This window comes from Argentina silus (genome assembly GCF_951799395.1).
Source record: "Argentina silus genome assembly, chromosome: 5".
NCBI lineage: Eukaryota > Metazoa > Chordata > Actinopteri > Argentiniformes > Argentinidae > Argentina > Argentina silus.
This window is the reverse complement of record NC_139659.1, coordinates 7,701,300-7,726,226: the sequence shown is the minus strand read 5'-3', so window position 1 is coordinate 7,726,226 and position 24,927 is coordinate 7,701,300. Positions and strand designations below refer to the sequence as shown.

The 24,927-nt window shown below is 44.6% G+C and overlaps 3 protein-coding genes across 5 annotated transcripts; all 3 read right to left on the bottom strand.

The window, feature by feature from the left end:
• Positions 1-4,516: 4,516 nt before the first annotated feature.
• On the bottom strand, positions 4,517-9,836 carry cUnh2orf42 (chromosome Un C2orf42 homolog). Its single transcript, XM_083669788.1, is given in 8 exon segments — positions 4,517-5,892; positions 6,050-6,214; positions 6,355-6,455; positions 6,704-6,811; positions 6,966-7,070; positions 7,705-7,818; positions 8,171-9,398; positions 9,761-9,836. Coding segments are annotated over 7 exon segments (2,085 nt in total). The 5' UTR covers positions 9,348-9,398; positions 9,761-9,836; the 3' UTR covers positions 4,517-5,577.
• A 380-nt stretch (positions 9,837-10,216) lies between these two features.
• tia1 (TIA1 cytotoxic granule-associated RNA binding protein) lies at positions 10,217-19,235 on the bottom strand (the record flags this gene model as incomplete). 3 transcript variants are annotated; one of them, XM_083670213.1, is made up of 12 exons in its annotated part: positions 19,012-19,235; positions 17,684-17,780; positions 17,069-17,167; positions 15,601-15,655; positions 14,811-14,898; positions 14,531-14,606; positions 13,884-13,992; positions 13,517-13,615; positions 13,180-13,264; positions 12,791-12,929; positions 12,366-12,517; positions 10,217-11,857 (listed from the first exon to the last, which is right to left on the bottom strand). In XM_083670213.1, the coding sequence occupies exons 1-12, from the start codon at positions 19,038-19,040 to the stop codon at positions 11,719-11,721; spliced, it is 1,167 nt and encodes a 388-aa protein (XP_083526339.1). In that variant the 5' UTR covers positions 19,041-19,235. The 3 variants fall into 3 exon arrangements, with proteins under 3 accessions (XP_083526339.1, XP_083526340.1, XP_083526341.1); XM_083670214.1 differs by having other exon boundaries at positions 13,517-13,612; XM_083670215.1 differs by lacking the exon at positions 10,217-11,857 and having other exon boundaries at positions 12,362-12,517; positions 13,517-13,612.
• Positions 19,236-20,051: 816 nt separating this feature from the next.
• Positions 20,052-23,135, bottom strand: dtwd2 (DTW domain containing 2; the record flags this gene model as incomplete). The annotated part of the gene is made up of 6 exons (XM_083669993.1): positions 20,052-20,735; positions 20,991-21,119; positions 21,261-21,468; positions 21,668-21,762; positions 22,280-22,370; positions 22,960-23,135. The coding sequence occupies 6 exons, from the start codon at positions 23,133-23,135 to the stop codon at positions 20,556-20,558; spliced, it is 879 nt and encodes a 292-aa protein (XP_083526119.1). The 3' UTR covers positions 20,052-20,555.
• Positions 23,136-24,927: the final 1,792 nt, after the last annotated feature.

Sequence of the window (24,927 nt, the reverse complement as noted above, 5' to 3'; positions counted from 1 at the left end):
TGGAGGACAGGTGGGAGGACAGGGGGTAACAATCAGTCTACACAGTAGCCAGGTTGGTAATTGATGCTGATGGACAGGCCTTGTTGTTTTGTCTTTATCTGCAACACACACATGCACACACATACACACACACACATACACACGTACACGCAGATACACACACACAGATACACACAGCTGAGAGCAAAGGGAGGCCCTACCCAGTATTAGTATAGTGTTCCTAATAAAGTGTTCAGTGAGTGTACACACAAACACACACACACACACACACACACACACACACACACACACTCACACACAGATACACACACACAGATACACACACACATGCACATACACTCACCAAACACTTTATTAGGAACACTATACTAATACTGGGTAGGGCCTCCCTTTGCTCTCAAAACAGCCTCAATTCTTCATGGCATTGATTCCACAAGTTGTTGGAAACATTCCTTTAAGATTCTGGTCCATGATGACATGACTGCATCACGCAATTCCTGCAGATTCCTGCAAAGGTGTTCTATTGGATTCAGATCCGGTGACTGGGAAGGTCACTGAAGTACACTGAACTCATTGTTATGTTCATGAAACCAGTTTGAGATGACTTTTGCTTTGTGACATGGTGCATTATCATGCTAGAAGTAGCCTTTAGAAGATGTTTAAATTGTGGCCATGAAGGGATGCACATGGTCAGCAACAATACTCAAATAGGCTGTGGCATTCAAGCGATGATTGATTGTTATTAACGGGCCCAGTAAACATTCCCCACGCCATAACACCACCTCCACCATGAGAAGGTGTACAGGTGTTCCTAATAAAGTGTTTTGTGAGTGTACATACATACACACACACAGGCACGCGCGCACACACACACACACACACATACACACACACACACACACACACACACACACACACTTGTAATACACATGTTGGACCCTTCTGGTTGTTTCTTGTTTCTTATACTGTTATTTATAATGTCTTTCAATGTGAGGTAGGGCTGGCAGTATCTACATAGAGTTTACACACATATGCTTTTTATCCCTCCCTTTCCATACCTCCTTCTCCACTCCATCCATCCTCTCTCACCCCTCCTCTTCTATCTCTCCCTCACACCCTTCTCTCCCATACCTCCCCTTCTTTCTTTCGCCCTCTTTCTACCCATCCAGTCCTGCCTCTGCCCAATGTCCAGCAGGACCTGCTTCCCTGTGATTCCATGTTGATTTACCTGCCATACAGGCCATGTGTTTCCTGTGTGATTTATAGACTGCCGTCCACTGCCAGTGGCCGGCCCATGAGTTGTGTGCGATATTCTCTGGGAGGCTCATTTGCTAAGCATTACATTAGAGGAGGGCTGCTGATGGCCACACAAAGCCATGTAAATGAGATGTGAGAGGGGGCCATCAGTCATCATGCCAGCCGCTCACTTCCATTATTATTTATGACCATAATTGCCCCATGTTTCCTCAGGCGATGACTTCACACTGATGGATCTGGTGACGGCCCCACTCAGCCGAACGATCATGGTACTGTGTGTGTGTGTGCTTGTGTGCATGTGTGTTTCTGTGCGTTTGTGCGTGTGTGTGTGTGTGTGTGTGTGTGTGTGTGTGTGCGCATGCACATGTGCATACACACAAGGTGTTCAGAATGTTCATGTGTGTGTATGAGCATGTGTCTGAGTATGATGGAGGGTGTTTACACTATGCAACTGACTATTTTCAAACAGGGCCATAATGGTGGTTCATGGGGGACTTAAACCTTGGCCTTGGGTCTAATGCATCAGGCATCATCAATACAATGCAAGATTAAATTGACCCTTTCCACAGAATAATCCATCATTCCTGAATGATTAAACCGTTCTTCAATGTGTCAATATGGAACAATCAAGAGAAGCCATTCAGAGGACTGCTGAGTTGACAGGGAGATTGTGATTATTGACAGTCGATTGAAGTGGGATCTGGTTGGTTGATTTCATGATAGACAGGTAGACCTTAGAGGTCAGTTGTTAAGTGGTCCATTGGCTCCGATTAGATGTGCTGGTTTTCACCTAATCTCACTCTCCTTCTATCTCTCACTCTCCTTCTATCTCTCCCTCTCTCTCTCTCTCTCTCTCTCTCTCTCTCTCTCTCTCTCTCTCTCTCTCTCTCTCTTTCTCTCTCTGGTGATGAAGTGAGATAGAGAGTATGTCAGTGCTGGGTTGGCAGTAGGGGGTGTTCTTTGTCAAGATTTGTCGTCAGTCACCACGGCCATGTTGACACATCCAGTCAGTCTCCTACTTCCAGGAGTTGGCAGGTAAACTACACGTTGGCAGGTCCATTTCCCTCTGGTGTTACACTCTGGTGTGTGTGTGTACGTGTGTGTGTACGTGTGTGTGCGTACGTGTGTGCGTGTGTGTGTGGGTGGGTGAGTGTGTGCGCTATGCCTTGTGCTTTTGGCCCAAGTATTGCTGACCTTGCCTTGAGTTGTTCCATGTTTTGATGCTTTTCCTCTGCTCAATAACATAGAGAACTGACACCTCTGGATTCAGCTTCAGGTCAGCATACCATGGGGATGACTTTATTTGTCCAGCTCAGAGGTATTTGCGGCCAAGAATTTATTGAGAAAGAATACGCTGGCACATGGACAGTACATCATTGGCTTCTCCTACATGCAAGCATGTGTGTATGCTTGTACAGTATATAATTCAGAATGACATCGCTAACAGAGAGCTGTTGGCTCAGAGAATGTTTCTAGTCTGGTGTTGACAGACACAGAGAGACACACAGCTATGGGCAGCTGTCTCCTGGCTCCTTCTCACCATTCCATCATCAGGCAACACAAACATGCACACGCACACATACACACACACACACACACACACACACACACACACAAGCAAGCTAAAATCATTTTCATCTTGAGTAGCTGTGACCATGAGATTTGTATCCCATTCCGCTACACATGTGGCCAGGACACTAATTGTTATACCAAAGTACTCTCTCTCTGGGAATGGCAGTTCAAGCTGTCAACAGCTTCTCTTTCTTTCCCTCTCTTTCATCCTCATCCAACGTTCATGCTTGCTCAATGTCAATCGCTCTGTATGTCTGCCTGCCAGCCTGCCTGCCTGCCTGCCTGCCTGTCTGTCTGTCTGCCTGCCTGCCTGTCTCTGTCTGGCTGCTTGCCTGCCTGCCTGCCTGCCTGCCTGCCTGTCTGTCTGTCTGCCTGCCTGCCTGCCTGTCTCTGTCTGGCTGCCTGCCTGCCTGCCTGCCTGCCTGCCTGCCTGCCTGTCTGTCTGTCTGTCTGTCTGTCAATGTCAATCGCTCTGTCTGTCTGTCTGCCTGTCTGTCTGTCTGTCAATGTCAATCGTGTGTGTGTGTCGTCTGTCTGTCTGTCTGCCTGCCTATCTGTCTGCCTGCCTGCCCGTCTGTCTGTCCACCCACCTGCCTGTCTGTCTAACTTTCTGTCTGTCTGTTTGTCTGTCTGTCTGCAGTGTCTGTATCTGTGTGTCTGTATCCGTCTTTCTGTCTGTCTGTCTTTCTCTCTGTTGCCTCTCTCTCTCTCTCTCTCTCTCTCCATGTCATAAACAATCAGTCACACGTCGTCAAGGCTACAGAGGAGTGGAAAAGCTCCTCCAGCACACAGTCCTGTCAGAGTACACCCTCCCGGTGTTCCTGGAAAGGATTGGAGCATCTCAGTGCTCTCTGAGTGACAAGAGTACATAAACACATGCACCGCTGGAAGGCTTCTGGCAGGTTGGGCCCTGCGCTGGCCCAGGTTGGTGTGTCCTGAGGAGCTGAGAGGGAGGAATAGGGCCGCTGGTACTTGATGTTCTTACACCCACACTGTACTTCTGCTATTTTTGCCCATAATTTGGTGTGGTGTTTTCTGAGCACTGCTTTGAATTAATTCATTTAACATTTGGACACATTTAAGACTATGTGTGGGTTTAGTTCCCAGTGATAAGATCTTGTGCTGTCTGGAGGGGATGAAACCAGAGCCAAAATATGGACTGAAACTTTTTATTAGTATAAAACTATATAGAAAGTTGTGTACATAGTGAGACACAGAGTTGTCAGGACTGGGGTTCCCCTTGCCTTTATCTACAGGCAGGTTGGCGTGTTGGAGAACACTATCCCATACACACTGCAGTAAGTCAGCTAAGACTGTGAGCCTATCCCTCTCTCTCTCTCTCTCTCTCTCTCTCTCTCTCAGAGGCGAATGCAATGTGGAAACTGTTAGCTTATGTCTCCATCTGGTGGACAAAGAGATCAATGTCGAGGCTCACCCTAGAGTACATGAAAATCACTAAGTGTTTACAGTCCTTCCAGAGGAAAACAATCTTGAAACAGGACCTGGAATGGGCTTCTGCCATGGAGCAAATCTAGCAGAGGGTTTCATGATACAGACAGAGACTCAAAGTGAGGTTCAAAGTGAAGGTTTTTATTTCACACTCAAAATAACAAACTGCAAACTACACATTCTGCTTTAACAATGGGAAAGAAAAACATAAACATTGTTCTTCCTGCTGCATTATCTCCAGTCAGAAGCAGTTTGAAGTGGACTGAAGAAAGGCTGAGAAAACAATAGGGGCGAGTTGGGGTGCATCATATAGACAACACAGAACATAGAAATGTAACGTATAGAGCTAATATGACTTACTGATTGGTCTGTTCTACATAATACATCTAAATCTGAATGTTCTGTATGGTTGCACCCTGTTAATATGTCTCTCATTGGTGAACGACTTCACCAGCAAGTCTGATAGACTAGACTTCAACAAAGGAAGGGGTGAAGGTTCACTTTGGAGAAGCTGTAGGTCTCCACTGCCCATCAGCCTGGCTTTATTATTTATTATGCATTTTTCACAAGGGTTACATGTTCACATTACACATTGCAGACAGAATTGTAATGTGTAGAGCTGACATGATTGCCTATTCTCAGTGAAAAATCATTTCTAGGATATATTTCTTTCAGAACACTCTGTGACATTCCATCGTCTTGAACAAGGCTCAGTAGAGTTTAAGAGCCAAATTACAAATCAAGTGAGTTCTGGTGGTTATATGTTCTACTGTTAAAAAGGCAATTCACTCTAAAAAAAAACATTTTCTACCATGAATTTAATCATGGCAATGCGAAACAATGAGGAGCATAGGCCCAGTAACATCAGTCAGGCTGTGAGATGCATAAGATAGCGTTAATTTTCATTACAATGCTTGCAAGCCTCTGACAATGGAGCATTTCATAATGAAACTAATCTCATATGACATTCACACACAAGTTCACTCCAAAGGGAGCGAGTACTCTTATCTCTTATTAAGCCGCTAACATCACAAGGCATCTGAAATACATCTTCAACTTCATTCAGACAATCATTCGAAGGATTTCAACAGTTTGTGTGCGTTTGGATTGGGGGGTGTAACAAGTCCCTTGTACAGAGAGGCGGACGCAGTGTGGTGATGAGGGAAATCCCGTTTATTTAATATAATAATGATTGTCATTTAGTCCTTTTGGCTTCCCAAACTCCTCCAAACACTCAGCGACTTTCCAGTCGCCGTTCCTCTCTCAAACGCCGAGGCACACACATCTTAAACCATCTAGTCAACGAGGCTTCATTTGCAACAGGTGTGCAACGGAGCCTCGCTGACGTAACCCTGGCCACGGTCCTGTAGCTCCCTCTACAGGCTGAACGCTGCATGTCCCCCCACAGGGGGTTTCTGGCGACTTGTTGCGAGCTCCTCTCTCGGCTCCGGGCCCTTCTCCTGTGCGTCCTGCTGTTCCATCGCAGCATTCTGGCTGGCCTCCATGTTGGTGTCCGTACTCAAAGCAGATCCTCAGCTCTCCGACCCGAGAGCGCGGGAGAATGTCTGGGATCCATTCAATCACAAAGGGAGTGGCCTGCTTCTGATCCCATGTTCCTACAGTACAGAGCAGAGACATGTATGCTTTGTCATAGTAATTGTCATAACATATGTTATAAATAGTCATGACAGCTGACACAAACTGTTGCCTAGTTCAGTTCAGCTAAGCTGCCTGCTAAGCACACAAACACACACTGACGGACACAATGACACTCACCCACTCTGAGGATGGTACGTAGCTCCTTGGGTCGTATGGCTTGGGGCCTCTCTGTCCGGCTGTAGCCCTCTGGGGGGTCAGGGGGCAACTCAGGGCAACACAAGGGTGAGTAGGACCCATCACTGTTCTTCACAAAACTCTGGGTCAGCTCCAGAGGCAACTAGGGGAAAGAGTAGGACATGGAGGTCCATATGGTGAGAGAAACAAACAGACAACAAGACAGGCACCATGCAGTTATGAAAGACAAGGGGAAGAGGGGATGGGGGGGGGTGATGAAGGAGAGGGACTGAAAGAGCTCACCTCGGGGGTGTCGAAGATGCGTTTGACCTGCAGGAGGTTGGTGATGTGCCAGGTGTACTTAGAGAAGGAGCCCAGGGGCAGAGCATCATTCCTCACAAACGCTGTCAACCACAGAGAGTGGGGGGGAGAGGAAGAGAGAGATTAAAACTACTACAATTTCATTTCAACATTGGCAAAGGAAAACAAACATCAGTTGCTGGGTTCAGATATATTGTGTGTTTAACTATGAGTGATGAGTGGGAGAGATGTATCTAATCTTCTCTTGTGGGTTCAAAGGTGCATTCTTAATGCAACCTGATGGGATTCATAAAGGCCTATGGTGTTGGTTATGGTTGGGTTAGGGTCCCACCTGTGGTAGCATTGGGCAGTCTCCTCTTCTTGGAGCCCAGGGAGAAACGGTGCTGCAGGGCGTTAAAGAATGCCTGAGGGATGTGGAACACCAGTGGCTCCGGCTTACCTAGTGAGAAGAACACCCCATCACCACCATCATCATCATCATCATCACCATTACACTTGTGTATGATATTGAGACACACCAAAGCTCTGAATGCAGCACTTTCAGACAGTACGTATGGAAGAGAAAGGAATGAGAGGAGTGTGTTGAGTGTTACCATCAAACTGGTAGTGCATGGTTTGGTGGATCCTCTCTGTGACGCTGGCTAGCCACTGCTGGAAGCCCAGGGACACCAGGCTCTCATCCACAGGCAGGCTGCACCCTGATACACGCACACACACGCACACACGCGCACACACACACACACACACACACACACACAATGTAAAACACAGCTTACACACACATCATCAAAACGTAGGAGGTCCTACAACAGGATTAGTGTCATAAGACCAGATAGAGAGAGGGACAGAAAATTTAATTAAGAACAGAGAGATAAAGAGAGGGAGAGAGAGATGGGGGGAAGACATAGACACAGAGAGGGAGACAGAGACACAGACAGAACAGTAGAGAGTAGAGGTATTTAAAAAGAGCAACAGAAAAAGAGTAGTAGGGACTGTGAGACAGGCAGCACCTGGGGTCTTCAGCCCAGTGGGAACAGGGGGTTTCCTCTGACCAGGTCTCCTCAGGGTGGGGGTTGGCCCCCCCTCTCTGCCCACTCCCACTGGACAGACCACTGAGGGAGCTGGGGTGAGGGGAGGTGGAGAGGAGGGGAGGAGGGAAGGGAGGAGAAGAAAGAAGACAAGACAGTCACATAAAGAAAGATAGGGAAGACTGAAGGAAGAAGACCATGAAAAGACCACGTGTGTGCTTTGAAGACGGCAATCCCTCTCTATGTATTTATAGGCCTGTGTATAGGCCTCAGTCTGAGACAGTTTGAGTGTGGAATAGCTCACCAGTGAAGGGCTCCTCCAGGCGGAGTCGCTTGGTTTTAAGAGAGGTGATTGGCTCAGCCAGCTGGGGTGTGTCAGAGGCACAGAGACCTGTGCAATCAGCGCTTTGCTGCACACCTGCAGTGCAGACACAGGGGTGAAGGCAGATTATTGGATTAGTGAATTATAATGCACTATAGTGAACGGCTGTGAAATTTATGTTAAAATGGGCATAAAACATGCTTGTTTGGGTTCTAAAGCCCAGGAGTAATCCACACGCATTATTCAGTGCCTTGCTTAAGTAATGGGACAGTGAACCATTTTTTCTTCTTTCGGCTCTATTCTCCAAAAGGTTGGATTTGAAATCAAACAATTACTATGAGGTAACATACAGAAACACATACACAACATCTTACGCAGCACACCGTGTCATTTCCACACAGGTACATATACTCCACAACTCACACCTCAAGCATGTTCATGGGCATACCATTGGTGTTGTAGTTGAGGAAAGATGCAAATTCAGAGGCCAGTTTGTCATCGCTGGCGAAGGCACACACACAGGCGTAGAAGTGGAGGCAGTGCTCTGGAGTAGTGGGATCGGAGTTGGGACCAGGGGGAGAGCTAAAGGACCCCCTCATCCCAGACTGTGCCTCCCCCTCCCCAACCTGACACGGCTCCACTGCACCCCTCAACCCTGACGCCCCCCCTCTGGTGTTAGCCTGACAGGCACAGTTAAACACAGCCTGTTGCTGCCCCTCTTGGCCCTTTCCTTCACCCTTTGAACCCCCAGCGGTCCCCCCCACCCCTATAGTCAGGTGCAGGAGCCCCAGAGGATGGCAGGGGCCAGTGTGGCACTTCACCACTAGGGTGTCTCTGGACACGCGCTGGACCAGGGGCCCTGCGGACTCGGTAGCCAGACCCCAGAGCTCCTCGCGGGCCTGAGCCGAGGCCTGCAGCCCCTCCAGGATGGAGCTCTTCAGGGGAAGAGGGGTAGCATGGCTCTGGCACTCCATGGCCTGCTTGATGTGGATGCAGGGACTGTCGGACGATGACCCCTGTTTGGGGGAGTTAGGAAGAGCTTGCTGTGATTGGCTCTGATTTGGCCTTTGACCTTGGCGGCAGGTGGACAGGAAGCAGCGGCCCAGGTTGACCCGGGTCAGCAACGTTGTCCCATCACCCGTGGCAATGGCGGTGTCTGTGGGTACCAGTTCCACAAAGCCTCGCTGGGTAGCCGTCACGCCTCTCCCTCGCTGGCACACAGAGAACACCTGCACACGACTACCTGAGCCACTTCCTCCCCCTCCCTCCTCCTCTTCCCCTCCCTCATTCCCTGCCCCTCCACCATCGATCACAACCCTCACCACTTCCATCACCCCTTTCTTGGCTCCCCTACCGCCCATTGTAGTGCCCCCATCCCTGAAGACAAGGCCACAAGCCTTGTTCTTGCAGCTGAACCCCCGGGTGCCATTGTAGACACCACACTGAGGGCATTTGCGAATGCCACGAAGGGTGGGCTTGCCCAGGTTGGAGAGGAAGGCTGGGGTTGTTGTTGTAGTCTTCCTGGTCTCCAGCTGCCTGGCTGTGAGGTTTGGCGGTGCAGGAGGAGTCTGTGATGTGGGGGAGACCATTGTACATGGTGAGGTCACTGCTACCTCAGACTCCATTTTGGTGCACTGTCTCCAGTAGTGTACTTCAGGTTAGGAGAAGGCTTATGCCTGAAAAAATAATACAGCAAATTAGAGGGATAATGTAGTAGTCCTAAATAGCAATAATGTGAGCTTAAAAAAACACTATTTGTCCCAGTTAAACCTTTGTTGTGTTGTGTGTGTACGCCTACACAGTTATTATATTGAAATTTTATTTTTTATAAAATATTGCAATAAACCATATCACACTTGTAATTAAATTAGGTAATATGTCTGTGATGCCTAGAACTATGTTATAACTTGGGAATAGCCTAGAATCATGTACATGATTTCTGCAAATAATAACGTTGCTTAAAATGTGTCCATATGCCCCGCTCGCCGGCAGTTTCATGCGCTTGGACGCTGTATGATTGGTTTCGTTGAAGTCATACCTGTAACTATGATCCAGCCGCTGTATGGTCGATTTCAGTTTTTATATACAAGCCTCTCGATCCTCTCGACCGTCGCCATTCCTTCTTACATCCGTCTCCGCATTGCGCCTGTAACGGGCCTCCGGGTTGGATAGCCAATTGATCACACGGCCCAATAGGGCCGGCCTCCAACGAAGCGCATCATGGGAACTGGAGTTCATATTTCTGAGACCAGTCGGTGTGCATTCCCCTGGTGACTTCTCAGCCCTATTTGATTGGAAAACATTAGGTCTACCCTTGTATTCCTAATTCAGGGTTTCTTTTACTTTTCATGCCAATCCCAAACTACTTTTGCCCAATCTTAATTTCTCCTTTGATTTGAGTGTATCTGCATAACTGATTCCCTCAAACCTGTCTGTTCAGGAAACAAAGTGTATGATGGCATGAAGAGATACAAATATGAGCAGTTCTCACAAACAGTGTTTATACGCATCAGCATTTTAATGGGACAAAGCAAGAACACGTTATAGTAGCATCAACATAACGCCCCCCCAAAACACCTCCTCAAAATCAAAACATAAGGTCTGAAAATATCCTTAGGCACTGCCTACTCTTTATGATAATTGGTTGGTTAAAATGAAATTAACTCAAAATAAGGCAACACAATGGGTCTTTTCCAACTCTGTAATAAAACAACTCCATGGGGGCCACAGTGCAAAATTCTGATCCGTTCAGGTTTTCGTTCGATACTATTTACTACTTCATAAAAAACACCAAAAAGTCAATATTTAGGTTTTATACACAGAATAACTTTTAATTCTACATTACTTTTCAGTCTAGATCATTATGCACTGCATAGCAATGCTGTTCATTCTCCCCCAAACCCCTGGAAGAATCAAATGTTGCACTGTCCCTACATCAGCATGGACCAGCATTTAACAGTGATGCTAACGCCAAAATCTACTTTTAATAATCCCTAACCCACCCCTCCCATCAAAAAAGCAAGCAAGCTTCCATAATTAACATGAGTTTTTTCTCTTTATACAGCGTCAGAACAGTTGAACAGACTTTGTTTGGTTATTTACATACAAAACAGTTTACGTAAGCCCTCCAAAAGAAATTTAAAAGGAAAAAGTGGAATGCAAAACAATTCAAAATACCTAGAATTTGTGTAACATCAAATTTTGTGAAAAGGTAACCAAAAGTAATAGTATTGTGCAATATTTGTCTGCCTTTAAAGAAAGAGAACAGTGGCAGTAATCCCTGCAATTGGTTTTAGTTGATATTGAAAATCTAATTTAAAAAAATACAACAGTTGACATCCATTTTATTCATTTTTTATAAACATAAAAAACAAAAAAGGTTCTTACATTTCACATGATTCCATGGTGTCATTGCTTAAACATTTCTTTAAAATGACAGTCCCAAAACAAAAAAAAACACAAAAGGCAAAGCTCGTTTCTTACGATATCAGCAGTTTGAAATCGCTCTAAACAAACCAACAAAAAAAAGCAAATCCAAAAGAAGTCGCTGTTTATCATGTATTTTATTCATTTATAATATTTTTAATTAAAAATGGCATAGTCCTTTCTGATTCATGAGTCAGTCAATCTGACACCGGGCCAAAGACCTTTTGTGTATATGAGTGTGTGTTTGTGTGCGTGGGTATATATATACGTGTGTATCTTATCCCAGGGCTGGGTAACTCTCCACTTCTCCATCTCCGTTGACACACAAGCAATTGCTTTTCCTCCTCTCCACCTCAAACTTAAATGTATAAATCAGGTTTTGGGGAGGGGGGGGGGGGGACAGGGGCAGGGAGAGGTCAAATCACGCACCCGCCTCCCCGCCAGAGTTCTTAATCGTGTTGTAAAATAGAGAGGGCACATGTAACCCCCCCCCCCCCCCCCCCCTTTCCCCTATACAGGATCCTTGTGGCCATGATGGAGGGTTGGAGACTGGGGCGTCCGAGCCGGTGATCAGTGGGTGTGGTAGCCAGCAGTGCCCATGCCAGACTGGTTGGCTAGCACCGTTCCGTTGACTCCCTGTCCGGGCTCCACCACGCCGCCGTTACTGACAGCACCCACGCCTGTCCACCCAGCACCGGCCTGTAAATGACTGCAGCACACAGACAACAATGAAGGGTGGTTAGAGGACATGAAGGTGAAGGGTGGGGGTTGGGAAAGAAAGGTAAGAGAAAGGGGGAGAGGGATGGGGTGAGAGGGGGAGAGAGATCATGTAATGGAGGTCATTTAGAGGACAGGCGGGTAAGGGGAAGGATGAGGAGGGAGAGAGAGAAACACACAATAAAAGACAGTTAGAGGACAGGGGCAGAAGAGGAGAGATAAGAGAACAAAACCAAATGTAAGAGATTTAGAGGCCCGGAGCAGTAAGAGAGATAACAGTAATAGAACCCAGAGGCTACAGAGACAGCTAGAGAACAAACAAAAGGCAAGTGTCGATCGACACAGAAGTTGAGTTCTGTGTGAAGCAATCCTCAGAGGCTATATCACAGTGATATCCCTTTCAGTTGAACATGAGAACAATTACGTGCCCATCCTGGATGGCAAAATATAAAAGAAAATCAGGGCTGCTTTTCAATCTAGAAGGGGACTTTTGTACTCACTTAAAGCCTTGCTGGTTCCAGGCCTGTCCGTAGACACCATAAGTGGGCACTTGCCACCCATTGGGCACATACTGGCCAATCTGCTGGGCGTTACCGTACCACTGGCCCCACTGGCCATAGGGCTGCGCCGCAAAGCCCACTTTGTTCGGCTGCTGAAGGTCACAGGGAGGAAAACAAGAGTTAGCGATCAAAGCTGTGTCTCGGTACTTCAGTGTACTACAATCGAGTTGTGTGTCGAAGCATTTGGGAACTATTCTGTTATTCTAGTTGTTCGTTCTTCTGTCCATGAGATATGACTGTTAAGTTACTTCGGTAGTAATGTAACCTTCACCTGGATGGATCAACACTTGATCATTAATCATACGAGTAAAGTGATGGGCTGTAAGTGATCCGCAGCGGGGTGGTGAACAACGAGCTGTACGTACCTGGGGCACCTGTACCTGCTGCATGGGGGTGACCATGTCTGTGGTCTCTTTGCCCCAGTAACACTTCACCACATGGCCCTCTATGGACGTGCCGTTCACAGATACGATGGCATGGGCCGCCCCCTCATGTGAGTTGAACCTACAATACAGTACAGAGGTGAGCTCCTCGATGGCCAAGTTGAGGATATATAGGCACTGTTAATCTAACAAATGTCAGCCACAGTCAGCAACCGCAGGTCAATCAGTCAGTCAATCGTTAACCACTCTAAGAGTGGTTGTCGGTGCAAAAAAAAAAATCCACCCCTCTGCAAGGTGTCCTCGGTTGAAATCAATGGACTTTGTTTGCTTGACCAGGTGTCGCTGTGAGTCCGTTTTTTTGGTGGGCTTACCTAACAAACGAATAGCCTTTGTCTGGGAAAACACGGATTTCCATGATTTGGCCGAAGGGGGTGAAGGTCTGTCTCATAAGTTGCTCTGAGAGGGGGAAAAAAAAACAGGAAAAAAATAAAATAAAAAAATAACATGAATATAGAGGAAAACTACTTCTCAAAACCAGTAATAGCAGTCTATTAGTATTCATTGAATAGAACTGAATGTACAAGAGATATTCATCCACCCCTGGGGGGACGGCGACAACAAAATGTGCTTTCCTATTGTTGAAACATCATTTCAAATTGAAAGCCTCCATCAAGAGTGCTTCAATAAAGTGACTGGCCTGCATCTGACCTGTCAGTCCTGTGGTGACGCCTCCGCAATAGACGGTGCAGTTGCTGGGACTAGACTGGTTTACCACCTCCTCAAATGACAGGTGCTTGGTATTCGCTGCTTCATAAGGGGCAACAAAACAAATAGTTTAGAAAACAACAAAGACATCACTAACAGGTGAACTTAAACATTTAGACTTAGATGGCTTCAATGTATTCCCCTGTATGAGGCATTTGAGGATTGACGCCTGTGGGATTGACCAGATGGCTTAGAAAATGTACCGCGAGGCAAGAAAGTTAATTGTAGATTCAATTAAGTCGGCATGGTATTTCGTAAAATGGCAAGGTAGAAACTGTTTAGCTAGTAAAGTGGCACCGTGAGCGCTCACTCTCGTAGGTGGCTTTGGGAGCAGGGGGCTTCCTTGTGGCCCAGTTGGTCCTGATCTGCCTTCCACCCAACCACTGGCCTCCCATTTGTTGGATTGCATTCTCCGCATCCTGCACACAAAACACACACTCACGACTCACCAAATCGTACCTATACAATGATGTTTTATGTGTATGTATAGACTGATCAACTACATAATATGTAGAAATATGTATATCAATAAAGAAACAAAAACAACATTGACGTGCGTTTATTCGTCAATTTGAAAAAAATACTACTAAACCGCTGAATTCACTGAGGAACATCATAACGCTTTCACTTTCGCTTTTAACACTGATGTTGCTGGCGATCAAAGACAGTTGCTCTATCATTACTAAATATAAAGTGTTTAAATTTGCCTTGAAATGTTTATGTTTACAATTTCACACAGCACCACTCTTACATTCTTCGGGGAGAACACTGGATGATAGTTCGATATTGAATCCAAACCTTGAAACTTCAATATAAAAATCAGCAACCTAACCCCGGTTAGCTCTTGGAACACTGTTGGCCGAGGGGAAACGTTATAGATGGAATGTTGTCTCACATTTTTAGCAAGATGCTAATTATTTCTTAAAAGCTCACAAGTGGCCTGAGGGGGACACTTACCCATTTGTTAAAGAAAGAGACAAAGCCATAGCCTTTGGATTTTCCAGTAGCCATGTCTTTCACCACCCGGGCATCACTGTGGACAAACAGACAACGCACTGTTAGCCAAGGGAGGGAGAACAACAGGAAGATATGGCCACTGGCCACGGCAGCCAATATATACATTAGTAGACTTTTAACAGGTCTTCCTTCAATTTGTGCAGCGACATTAATTCTGTTCCACAAACACATTCAGAATTTCAGAAAAAAGAATTGGTTGTTTTGGAATAGGCGCACTTACGATATCCTCCCAAAAGGAGCAAAAGCAGCTTTGATGTCATCGGTGGTAATTTCAGGACTGAGGTCTCCAACGAAGACATGAAAGTGATCTGAGGACCAAAAAATTAAAATGTTTAAATATGGAAGAAGAAAAAAAAACGATTAATTGGTTAAAACATCAATGCAAACAGTTATTGGAACCATCTAGTGGTATAACCCGGGTTCTGCCTAAGATAGCAACTGCTGTGACCCTTCTCTCAGGCCTCGTACACACTTGCAGGTAAAAACGTTTTGAAAAACACTTTTGTTTTTCAGAAATATTTTTGTAATATCAGTTTGGTACACACTCAAATTAGGTTATGGTTGCGAAAACCAGAGCATGTTGCCCATCGGAATGTTGAACGTCTTGCCATTGACGATGAGACCATAACAACGTTGTCTGAGAGGCAGAACCCCGAATCATCGGTTTGTTGGAGATTGTGATCAATTGAAAACGTGACAAACGGAGCAGAAGGTTGCGAGAACTGCTCCCTGTACACATTCACAACCTCAATGTTTTCAAACTGCTTCAAATTCTTGCCCTGAGGGGGGCAAAGTAAAAGGTTTTGGCAACCGCCGCCAGCGTGGACGGTTTTACGGAGCCAAAACTGGTTTTAAAATGTTCTTACCTGCACAAATGTACAAGGCATTAGTGTGTTGCATTTGATGTGATAGTGAAATATCTAAATCATTAAACAGTGCTTAGAGCATGGAAGCTCTTATCAAATAGATAAACGTTGGGTATGATATATATATATTAGGCAAATACTCACTGCTTGTGTCTTTCTTCTGGCTGCTAGGGGTTGTGGCCCAGTTGACCTTGACCTCCTATAGAAGAAAAAGAGAGATAAAGATATAGAAAAAAGAGAAGGAGAGAGATGGAGAGAGGGGTGAAAAGCATGCCTGTAGGAGGACAGCACACGTCTGTCTGCTTACCGATTAGAGGACTTGTCACACACCAGTGATGAGTATAGAGGGAAATCCTGTTCACACTCATAACTATGCACAATTCAGCCTCCGTCTAATCAAAATTTGGAACAACACTCTAGGAAGTAAAAAGGTCCAAATAACATGGGACTTACAAACAAGTGAATTTTACGAACTTGTATTACTCCTCAAATGGTCCTTCATTACCTGTTGAGGACAAAATATTTTCAACTGAATGTGTCTTTATCGAGGTTGCTCTTAGTTGGATTCTTTATGCAAAGGATTTTGCAAAAGAACACAGTACAGATAAAGGGATAAAAGAGCATTATTTGGAACAGGTAAAAGGGTAGTATGATTTCACAACTGCTATGTTAAGAGATGGTGCCTATAAAAGGCTAAGCCAAATCTTCTGTTCTTAGCATGAAACTTTGACGACAGAGAATCTGTCTCACAGTAACATCCAACTACAAAATGTAAAGGGGACCTTGCAAATAATGTACAATAGCCAATCAGAGGGTTTGAAAACATCTAATTCAGATGTAAGATGCTACTCTCTCAGTAACCATGAGGTTCATCAATGTGGATGTAAGACTTTACAGATTTACAGGAGAATCCAATTAGATATGGATGGATAGTACTAGCTATCACATTTGTGAACCAACCAGGGAACCTATGAACATACAGTACCTTGGCCAGAGTGATCATCTATTGGAACTCATAACATCTTATACATAGAGACAGAGATGAAACTGTTTCATAGTGTGTTTTGCATCACAGTGAAATGTCACTAGAGCCTATTGTGTCCAGCATCTCAGAACACAAATGTTTCCCTTGAAAACATTGCCTTGTGTCCGGATGATGCGGTGTAAATTGAAAGGCCTAATTTGTAATGTAAAGGTTTAACAACCTACATCTAAGAATAAAAAAGGAGTATTGCCACCTAATCAACGTATGTGCAAAATGGTCCTCTAGTGTTGTGGCATGTTTCGGTGATGAAACCCTTTATTTATATCATACTTACTTACTTGTTCAATTTGGCTGGGACAATTCATGGTCGGGATTGTAAATATGATGCTTAGTCAACTCCAATCAAATCTAATGCCATGTCTAAAATAAACTACCAGCCCATACCCCTAGACACTTCTCATAGACCTGAAATTAAAGTACACCATCCATCAAAATATTTCAAATAAGTGTCTAGGTTAGGGGCAAGGAGGTTGATTTCAACAGGACACAACTTACTCCCCTCTTTCTGTAGATCCAAACCTCCCCTCCCAGCCCAAGCCGACTCATCCAGTAGATACGTTAGCTTACCTTACCCATTATTTTACGACCGTTCATGGCTGCAAGTGAGGCGGCAGCGTGCCTATGTTCGTAGAACTCCACAAAGCAGTATGGGTCATTACCTGCCGTCTAGGGGGGCATAAAGAGAGAAATTTCAACAAAGTGTCCAGTGGTAGAGACGTGTCCCTTCCCATACAATATAAAACACTTTGAGCACAATTAGAGTGACTGTTAGCATTGTTATTATTTAGAATACAGCCGAGTCAATCTTCCATTTAGGTTGAGAATATTGTGTTCATTCATACAATGCCAAGACTCAACAGTGCAATGTACTCAAAACAAACAGTGTTGGTCAAATCTGTTCTATTTGGCTGGTAGGTCTAAGTGCTAGGGCTTATTCAGTGTTATAGAATTTTCAGATAAAGCGGCATTGTGTTGTCTACAAGAAACATCACTATCATGTAAAACAGGGAGCAGTGGGCTCATTTCTATGGGCTCTTAACATTCAGTGTATTTTAGATTACCATCTCCCACTGAATATGTGAAGCCCCTAGTCACATATGGCCAATCTGCATTACATTTTCATGAGTGGAATCCAACTGAAGATGGTTCATTCCAAGTTAATAGGAAGATTGGTGGACTCACGTCTACTATCATTTTACAGCTCTTGCAAGGGCCGATCTGACCAAACAGCTGCATGATCAGGGCTTCCGTCACGTCCCGGGACAGGTTCCCCACATACCTGCAGCACAGGGAGAAGACATAGCCTAAACTTCCATGCTATGGTTTGCCATGGTTGGGGTCCACTTGGATTTTAATTCACCACTATTAAATTCATGGACTTCAACAATGGGCTATTTTCATTTCACAAATGCATATTCTTGCGTACTGAATAATAACAACAGTTGTATATGCTTCACAACTCAGATCCATCAATGTCTCAACTTAAAACAAAACAAAAAAACACCACAACAAGTTGAGGCAACATCGTTTACTCCTACTGTTGACTGGTTACTTTAGAAAATCAGTTTGGAGCCAGAGGTGTGTTGCCATTGTTAGCTAGCAAACGTTATTGAGTTAGGCACAGGGACTAGTAGTAGGCCGAAGCATGGCCTACTTTCACATTGGCTACACTGCATTCAACATTTTCCTTGTTATGTACAGTAGTAGCTACATGCATTTTACCAGCCGGGTATAGTTCGGCAACAAATTAACTGGTTGCCCAGCATACAATCACTCATCTGCTTAGCTAGCTCATTGACTCCAAATTGTTGATAAATGATGGATGCCAATCAGAGTGACCTGACAAGATTTCAATGAACGAATAACGACATCGGTTGACTTCAAAGACCAGCGATCACGCTGACAACTACACAGTGTTGCAGATCAGCAAAGCGGCCCTCCATGCTCTCTCTTGACTCGAGATCAGAAAATCGGGAGCTTGCATTGCAAGTAACGTTAGCTAGCTAGATAGCAATAGCCTTAGTTAAGCTAGGCTAGGTAGCCGAATAGGTTGTTCTTAGCTCACTAACATAGCTATGCATAAGCATAATTAACCCCAAAAAGATGTTCGCTACGTTGACAGTAGAATGTCACATTTTCAAATTCACAAATGTTAAAGTAGTCATCTGGGCAAATATGCAAGTAGCTGAGTTGCCTATATAGCAACAATGTATTCTTACACAGCAAACAGTGCCTTTGTCTAAAAAATGGACACGTCTGACATGTTATTAGCTATCTCGCTAACTGTTAGGTAGGCTAACAACCAGTGCGCCAACGTTGTTAGCTAGCTGAAATGTTCATCATAAAACAGCTAGACCGCTCTCAACTAGTAAACAGCGATAACGAGATCAATGGCGTAATTATCACGAATCACGCATTGAGAAACAGCAATTGACATACATGAGATCGATACATACTTTGCTAAATAATGGTCAGAGAGCTAATAGCTAGCTACCGCTATTCATACATACAAGGTCTTGGGTTGTTCGTCGTCCATCATATTTTCCGAACGAGCGTGAGATCGAGCCCTGAGAGAAAATCCACGTGTGTCAGATTATATGAAGACCTCCTTGGGCTCTTGCTCTATTTCCCTATTTCTCTGAGGTCGACTGAACAATATCCAAAATTGTTTTAATGCGCAGTAAATTGCTCCGCCGCCCCTGCTAGCTCCAATTATGAACAATAGAAAGGCGACATAAGATGGCGGACAGACCGGAGCGGATATACGGCTTCGCATGCGCACTGTCTGGAGTGTAGTTTCGGGAAAGGATCTTGTAACGCGGGCAGGGAATGACTTGAAGTGCAGCGATTGATTATCAATAACATATCAATTCAAATGCTGACGCATACGCGTTTTGTATTATATGCATGTAAAATGCAAAGAATGGTAAAGATGATACTTGCGTGCCAAAAACTCGTGCGCCGCCCGGGAATCGAACCCGGGTCGCAAGAATGGGAATCTTGCATGATACCACTACACCAGCGGCGCTCTGAATTGCATCGGAGAAACCTGGTATATAAAGCAAATCACAGTGATGCAATGACTAAATATCAACATTATTTCTATGCACAACAGAACTAGGACGTTCTTCGCATATTATTGTCTGCAGCTAGGCTGTCAATATTACAAACATGGATAGAGGAAACTCTTCCAAAGTGTGACTTTGTGGTTTTAAAAGTAGTACTTATTCCCATTGGAAAATCTAGTGTTCAGAATACCCTTGAAGATTTCAAGAGGGACTGGTTGCCAGAGTATCTTTATGTTCTGAACCGGCATTTATGTAACAGCAATAACTCCTCAACACAATTTAGCAAAAACATTGAAAGTCTGCCTGTCTGTTATGATATATGTGAAGTGCACATTTTTCTCACATTTTCCAAGGGTACTTTTCTTGCAGGCGTAACACCTGAAAATGGGTAGTGACCATAACCATTTTTAAGGCAGTGTCCTAAAATGTCATAATTCAAGATGCAGGTGACACATTGCACAATGAAAGCCACTTTACTCATTAATAATTTATTTGAATACAAGTGTAAAAAACATTACGAATTATGTAATGTGCTTGGGCAGCTTTGTGACTTGGGTAAGGACATCCTGGTGTTTAATGCCACACCAAGAATGTTGCAGATAGAAAAGTGATGTATAAAGCTGACACAGTACACAACACATCCATTAAACATTGCACATAAACATGTATTTTCTGTATCATATATTTCTACTTGCTCAGAACATCACACCAAAATGTAGCCTACCTGATTTTATATGACATACCCATCTCTCTCTCTCTGACATGTACAGAAAGAAATAATGTCAGCTCTAATTCATGACATTTCTATCTGCAACATTTAGTACATTGCACCCTCCTAAACGCAACCACCTGGTGTGACATCTCTTCGCTCTGAGGCTACACCTTGCCCTCTTCCTGATTGGTGAGATCCATCCAAATACCGGCCACTACAGACAGTCAGTGAGGCCCTTCTTTTCCAGATCAACCAACAGAAAACCAGCAATCCCTCATCTAGGACAGATGTTTTGGTCAGTGATGAGTTTCTCCATCCTCTTGATCTTGCGCTTGTTCTTGGGCATGGGTTTGTCATACATGCCGTTCCTCAGCAGGTGCTCCTTGCTGTGATGAACCTGAGCTCCATGCTCCAGCTGGAAGGTACAGAGGGCTCGCAGGGGCTTCAACAGAACCTTGGGAGGGTTGAAGGGGGGGAAATTGAACTTTATCACTGACACAGGAGAGCAGGGGTGAATCTCTCGAGTCAAAAATACCTCATATCCTTCATCTGAACTGTGTAAGACCTGGACGGATTATGTATATAAGTTATCTTATCTATGGCTTATCTATGGGTGTAGCTATTACCTAAAGACCTCAGAGCATTTCTTTTTACTCACTGATTTTACAGACACAGAAGACTCATCCTGAGGTAAAGTTATGTGACTTACCTCCTGAATGTCCTCGTTCCTCTCCAGGATGGACAGGGTGACAGCAGCACACTCTAGGGTGGACAGGCAGATGTTGGAGGGCTGTGTACGGATCACATATTGACTAGAGACAGCTCTGCTGAGCTGCACCTGGAACAACATAACAGCAAAAACTGTATCAAAAATATAGCATTTCCGTTTGATTAGAAGGCTGCTCCAAAAGACAACTATTTTATGGTATTGCAGCCTAGGCATGAAGGAATGAATGAAAGCATATCTGTTCAAATATACCTGTTTGGGCAAGTGGAGGAGGCTGTTTCTGAGAAACATGTCTTTGGCCTGGCTCCAGGTGCCATCTATGATGATGACATTGTGTCCTGTGGCCATCAGGTCCTGGTCTTCCTGGTTCTGGACTAGCTCATCTAGGTTCTGAGCATCGGGACCCGGGTACAGAATCAGAGTTTTGTTGTCCCGGCACACTGCAGCCAGATCTGGATTCCTAGTAGGGGGAGATTATCCAAAATCAACCTAATTTTGACTTCTCAGCACATTTGTGCTGTGTGACCCACCAATAAATGAATTTATTTGCACCAACTTTGACTTGCTAGTATGTATTGTAAAAAGAGTGTTATAAGTGTTAAAAAGAGTGTAAATACTGCTAAATGTTCAGTATTTGACTTATCTAGAGAAATATGTACCTGTCTTCATTAAACCTCCTTCCTACTAAGACTTTGCATTTTCCTGGAGGTAAGCAAGCAGCAAGGAGAGGCACGGTGCGAAGAGCTCGACTCTCCTGAAAACAAATGGGTGATTAGGGCCAGTGAACACAAATACAGAAAGACAATTATTTGTGCAACAGTAACTTTAAATTACAGATTATTCATCACTGTGTCTGGGAAGTAGATAGGTTGCTCCACCATAAACACTCTAAAAGTAGCCTTAGCTATCATGTATAAATAAAGGTTAAATAAAATAAAAATACTTGCAATGTGTTAGATCAAAGGGTTCTTTCGGCAAGTGACTTATAGTTGAGGAGCAGAAGTGTTGGAGTTCCAATCAGTCAGATAGAAATGTATTGTTGTACGTCGCTTTGGATAAAGGCGTCTGCTAAATGCCATAAATGTAAAATGTATATGTAATCAGTTGAACTTGGAGCACAACAATGCGACCCCTAAAGCCGAGCTGCATATAACACTTGGCATGCACCTCTTCACAGCCTATATTCAGGACCTCTGCACTCCGATGGAATGCAAAAGCTTGCACAGTGCAAAGCTGTGTGTAAATGTCTAATGCTCAGCAGCTGGCCTCACCTCATGTGGATGCTGCACAATGTACAGACATGTAGAGACCTCCAGGGGGTTAACTGGCAGGAAAGGGCAGAGACACACCTTCTGAGGTCGACTGTGTGAGACAGGAAGAGGAGGGAAATATCACTGATCAGTAGGTGGTGGTACACAGAGACAATCTGAACAATGAAAATACCCTCATTTTCGTACCCACAGATGTGACACAATATGGCAGTTGAAATCAATATGATGAGAACCTATTCAAGTCTTTTCTCTTATGGACAGGAAGGAGAGAAAACGAGGAAAGGAATCCAAAAGCCTGCCCAAAGCCCAACTCATAACAGGCTTCTCCTCTTCCTCCCCTCTCCCTAATCAACACAGGATAGGTAAGAGCAAAATAGAGGACCCCCTGTAATAGCTTTTACCTGTTAAGTTCTTACTCATCAGTGCAGACGAAGCAAGAAAGGAGGGGAGAAGGAATTATTGGCCTTCTAAGCCGCCTTCTCTTCTCTCAGTCATGCACGTATGGCTAGGCAACTCATTGTCAATACTCGTAGTAAGAGAAGCTAATTGCATTGTATACTTAAATGTCGTCCCTTGCTATACAGTACAACTTCCAATTAGCAATAGCTAAATGATTACATTTAGTTGGTCATGAATGGTGCCTGCTTTGAAAAACACGTTCACTGGCAATATCTACTTACCGGCATCGTAAACATGTGGGACGTCTCTCGCAAACCTCCACTGGCAGTGCAGCTAGATCTCCAAATCCGTCTACGTCTTCATCTTGCAAGGACGAACCACCACACGGTGAAGATTCAGCATGAACAGAAGAGGCAGTCAGCGAAAGGTCTGAGAGGCTTCGGGATGATGTTTCCATGGCAAACAGGGCAGGAAGGCAGAAAAGAGGGGAAAAAAACCTTGATTTTTTTAGCGTGTATAAGCGGCACAGTTGGCGCCTATCGCCACCTGCCGTTCTGGCGACGGAAAACATTGAAGTCTGTTTGTCATAAATATGAACGCAAGATGGCACCAAACCCAATACTTTTGTAAATAAAAGAACAACAAAACGGGCAACTTTCATTACCAAAGATTTCTGTTTCATAAATAGTTCTGCAAATATGTACCTTGCACCTTACCTCCTGGTACCCCTGACATCCCAGTCATCATGAAATTAAAGCTGTGTGTGTGTGTGTGTGTGTGTGTGTGTGTGTGTGTGTGTGTGTGTGTGTGTGTGTGTGTGTGTGTGTGTGTGTGTGTGTGTGTGTGTGTGTGTGAGAGAGAGAGAGACAAACAGAGAGAGGGACTGTTGTGAAATGTGGCAGCTCAATGATCAGTCACCTATACATGTGAGTGATGCCCTGAGACTGGAACATGGCCATGAACAGACACACACACACACACACACACACACACACACACACACACACACACATACACACACACACATACACAAAGGAACACCAGACTCAAGTGTATTATCACATGTGCACACACAATTGCATTTTAGAGCAATGGGTGAATGTGTGTAGTGAGCAAAAAGAGACTCTACCATGATAATCTTGATTGTCCAACATACATTTTGGAATTGATCCAGGTGTGTGCTGCACATAGGTGGAAGATAGAAGTGGTTAACCCCAAAAGCAATTTAAACCAGTAAAAAGCACATAAATGTAATCTATTATGCCTTCCAAGTAGGATGGATATGCGGGTTAGAAAACAGGGATGGGATTTGTAAATTTCAACTATTGAGATCCCATCGATAGCTGCCTTTGTCTCAAAACACAACAAGCTGGCACACAGGGAACACTTGGGAAACTCCTCAGTGGGGGCCAATGGGCCAATCTGAATGAGAAGAGAATAGATGGCAGAGAGAGGGGGTTGTCAGGCTCAGGGGCAGAGGGGATTATTTCACACACACACACACACACACACACACACACACACACACACACACACACACACACACACACACACTAAACAATAGAGACAGGGGGTGCATAGTACTTTAGATTCCCCCTCACCTCACACACATAAAGTACACACACGGGCACACATACAGACACTCACATGCAGACACACACCTCCCTCTCTCAGGGCAGTGTATACAGTAACCCCCCACTTCTCCAATTCTCACACTCATATCTCTCCCTTCAACTACCTTATGATTCATGTCCCTTATTTCTCAATACTGAGGCAATTGGATTAACCTGGAACAGTGGATACTCTGGGCTCATAGGTACACAGGGAGAGGGGGGGAAATACCCCCTATGAGAGATAGAATACCTGGGGAGCGGGGGCAATATATGAGCAGGATATGAGTTTAGTATCTTACATAGCAGAACAATTGTAGAATAAAGAAGACCAATAATAAGGTTGAGTGTGAATATTGATATTCATCATCATGAAGATGTACAGTGTAATTTATCTGATATGAATTCAACATAAAAATTACATCATTACTGTATCATAGTCAGTTATTACATTCTCATTAAATCTATTTAATTCATTTCCTGTACAGCTAAAGGATGATGCACCGACTGCTCTCTTTGGCAGGTTCAGTCACTGATGAAGGAGGGCATTCACTTGCCCCTGCTTTAGCTGTTTCAGTCAAACTGCTTCCTCCTATCACAGGTTCAACCTGGGGCTCAGCTGATTCAGTTTCAGCTTTT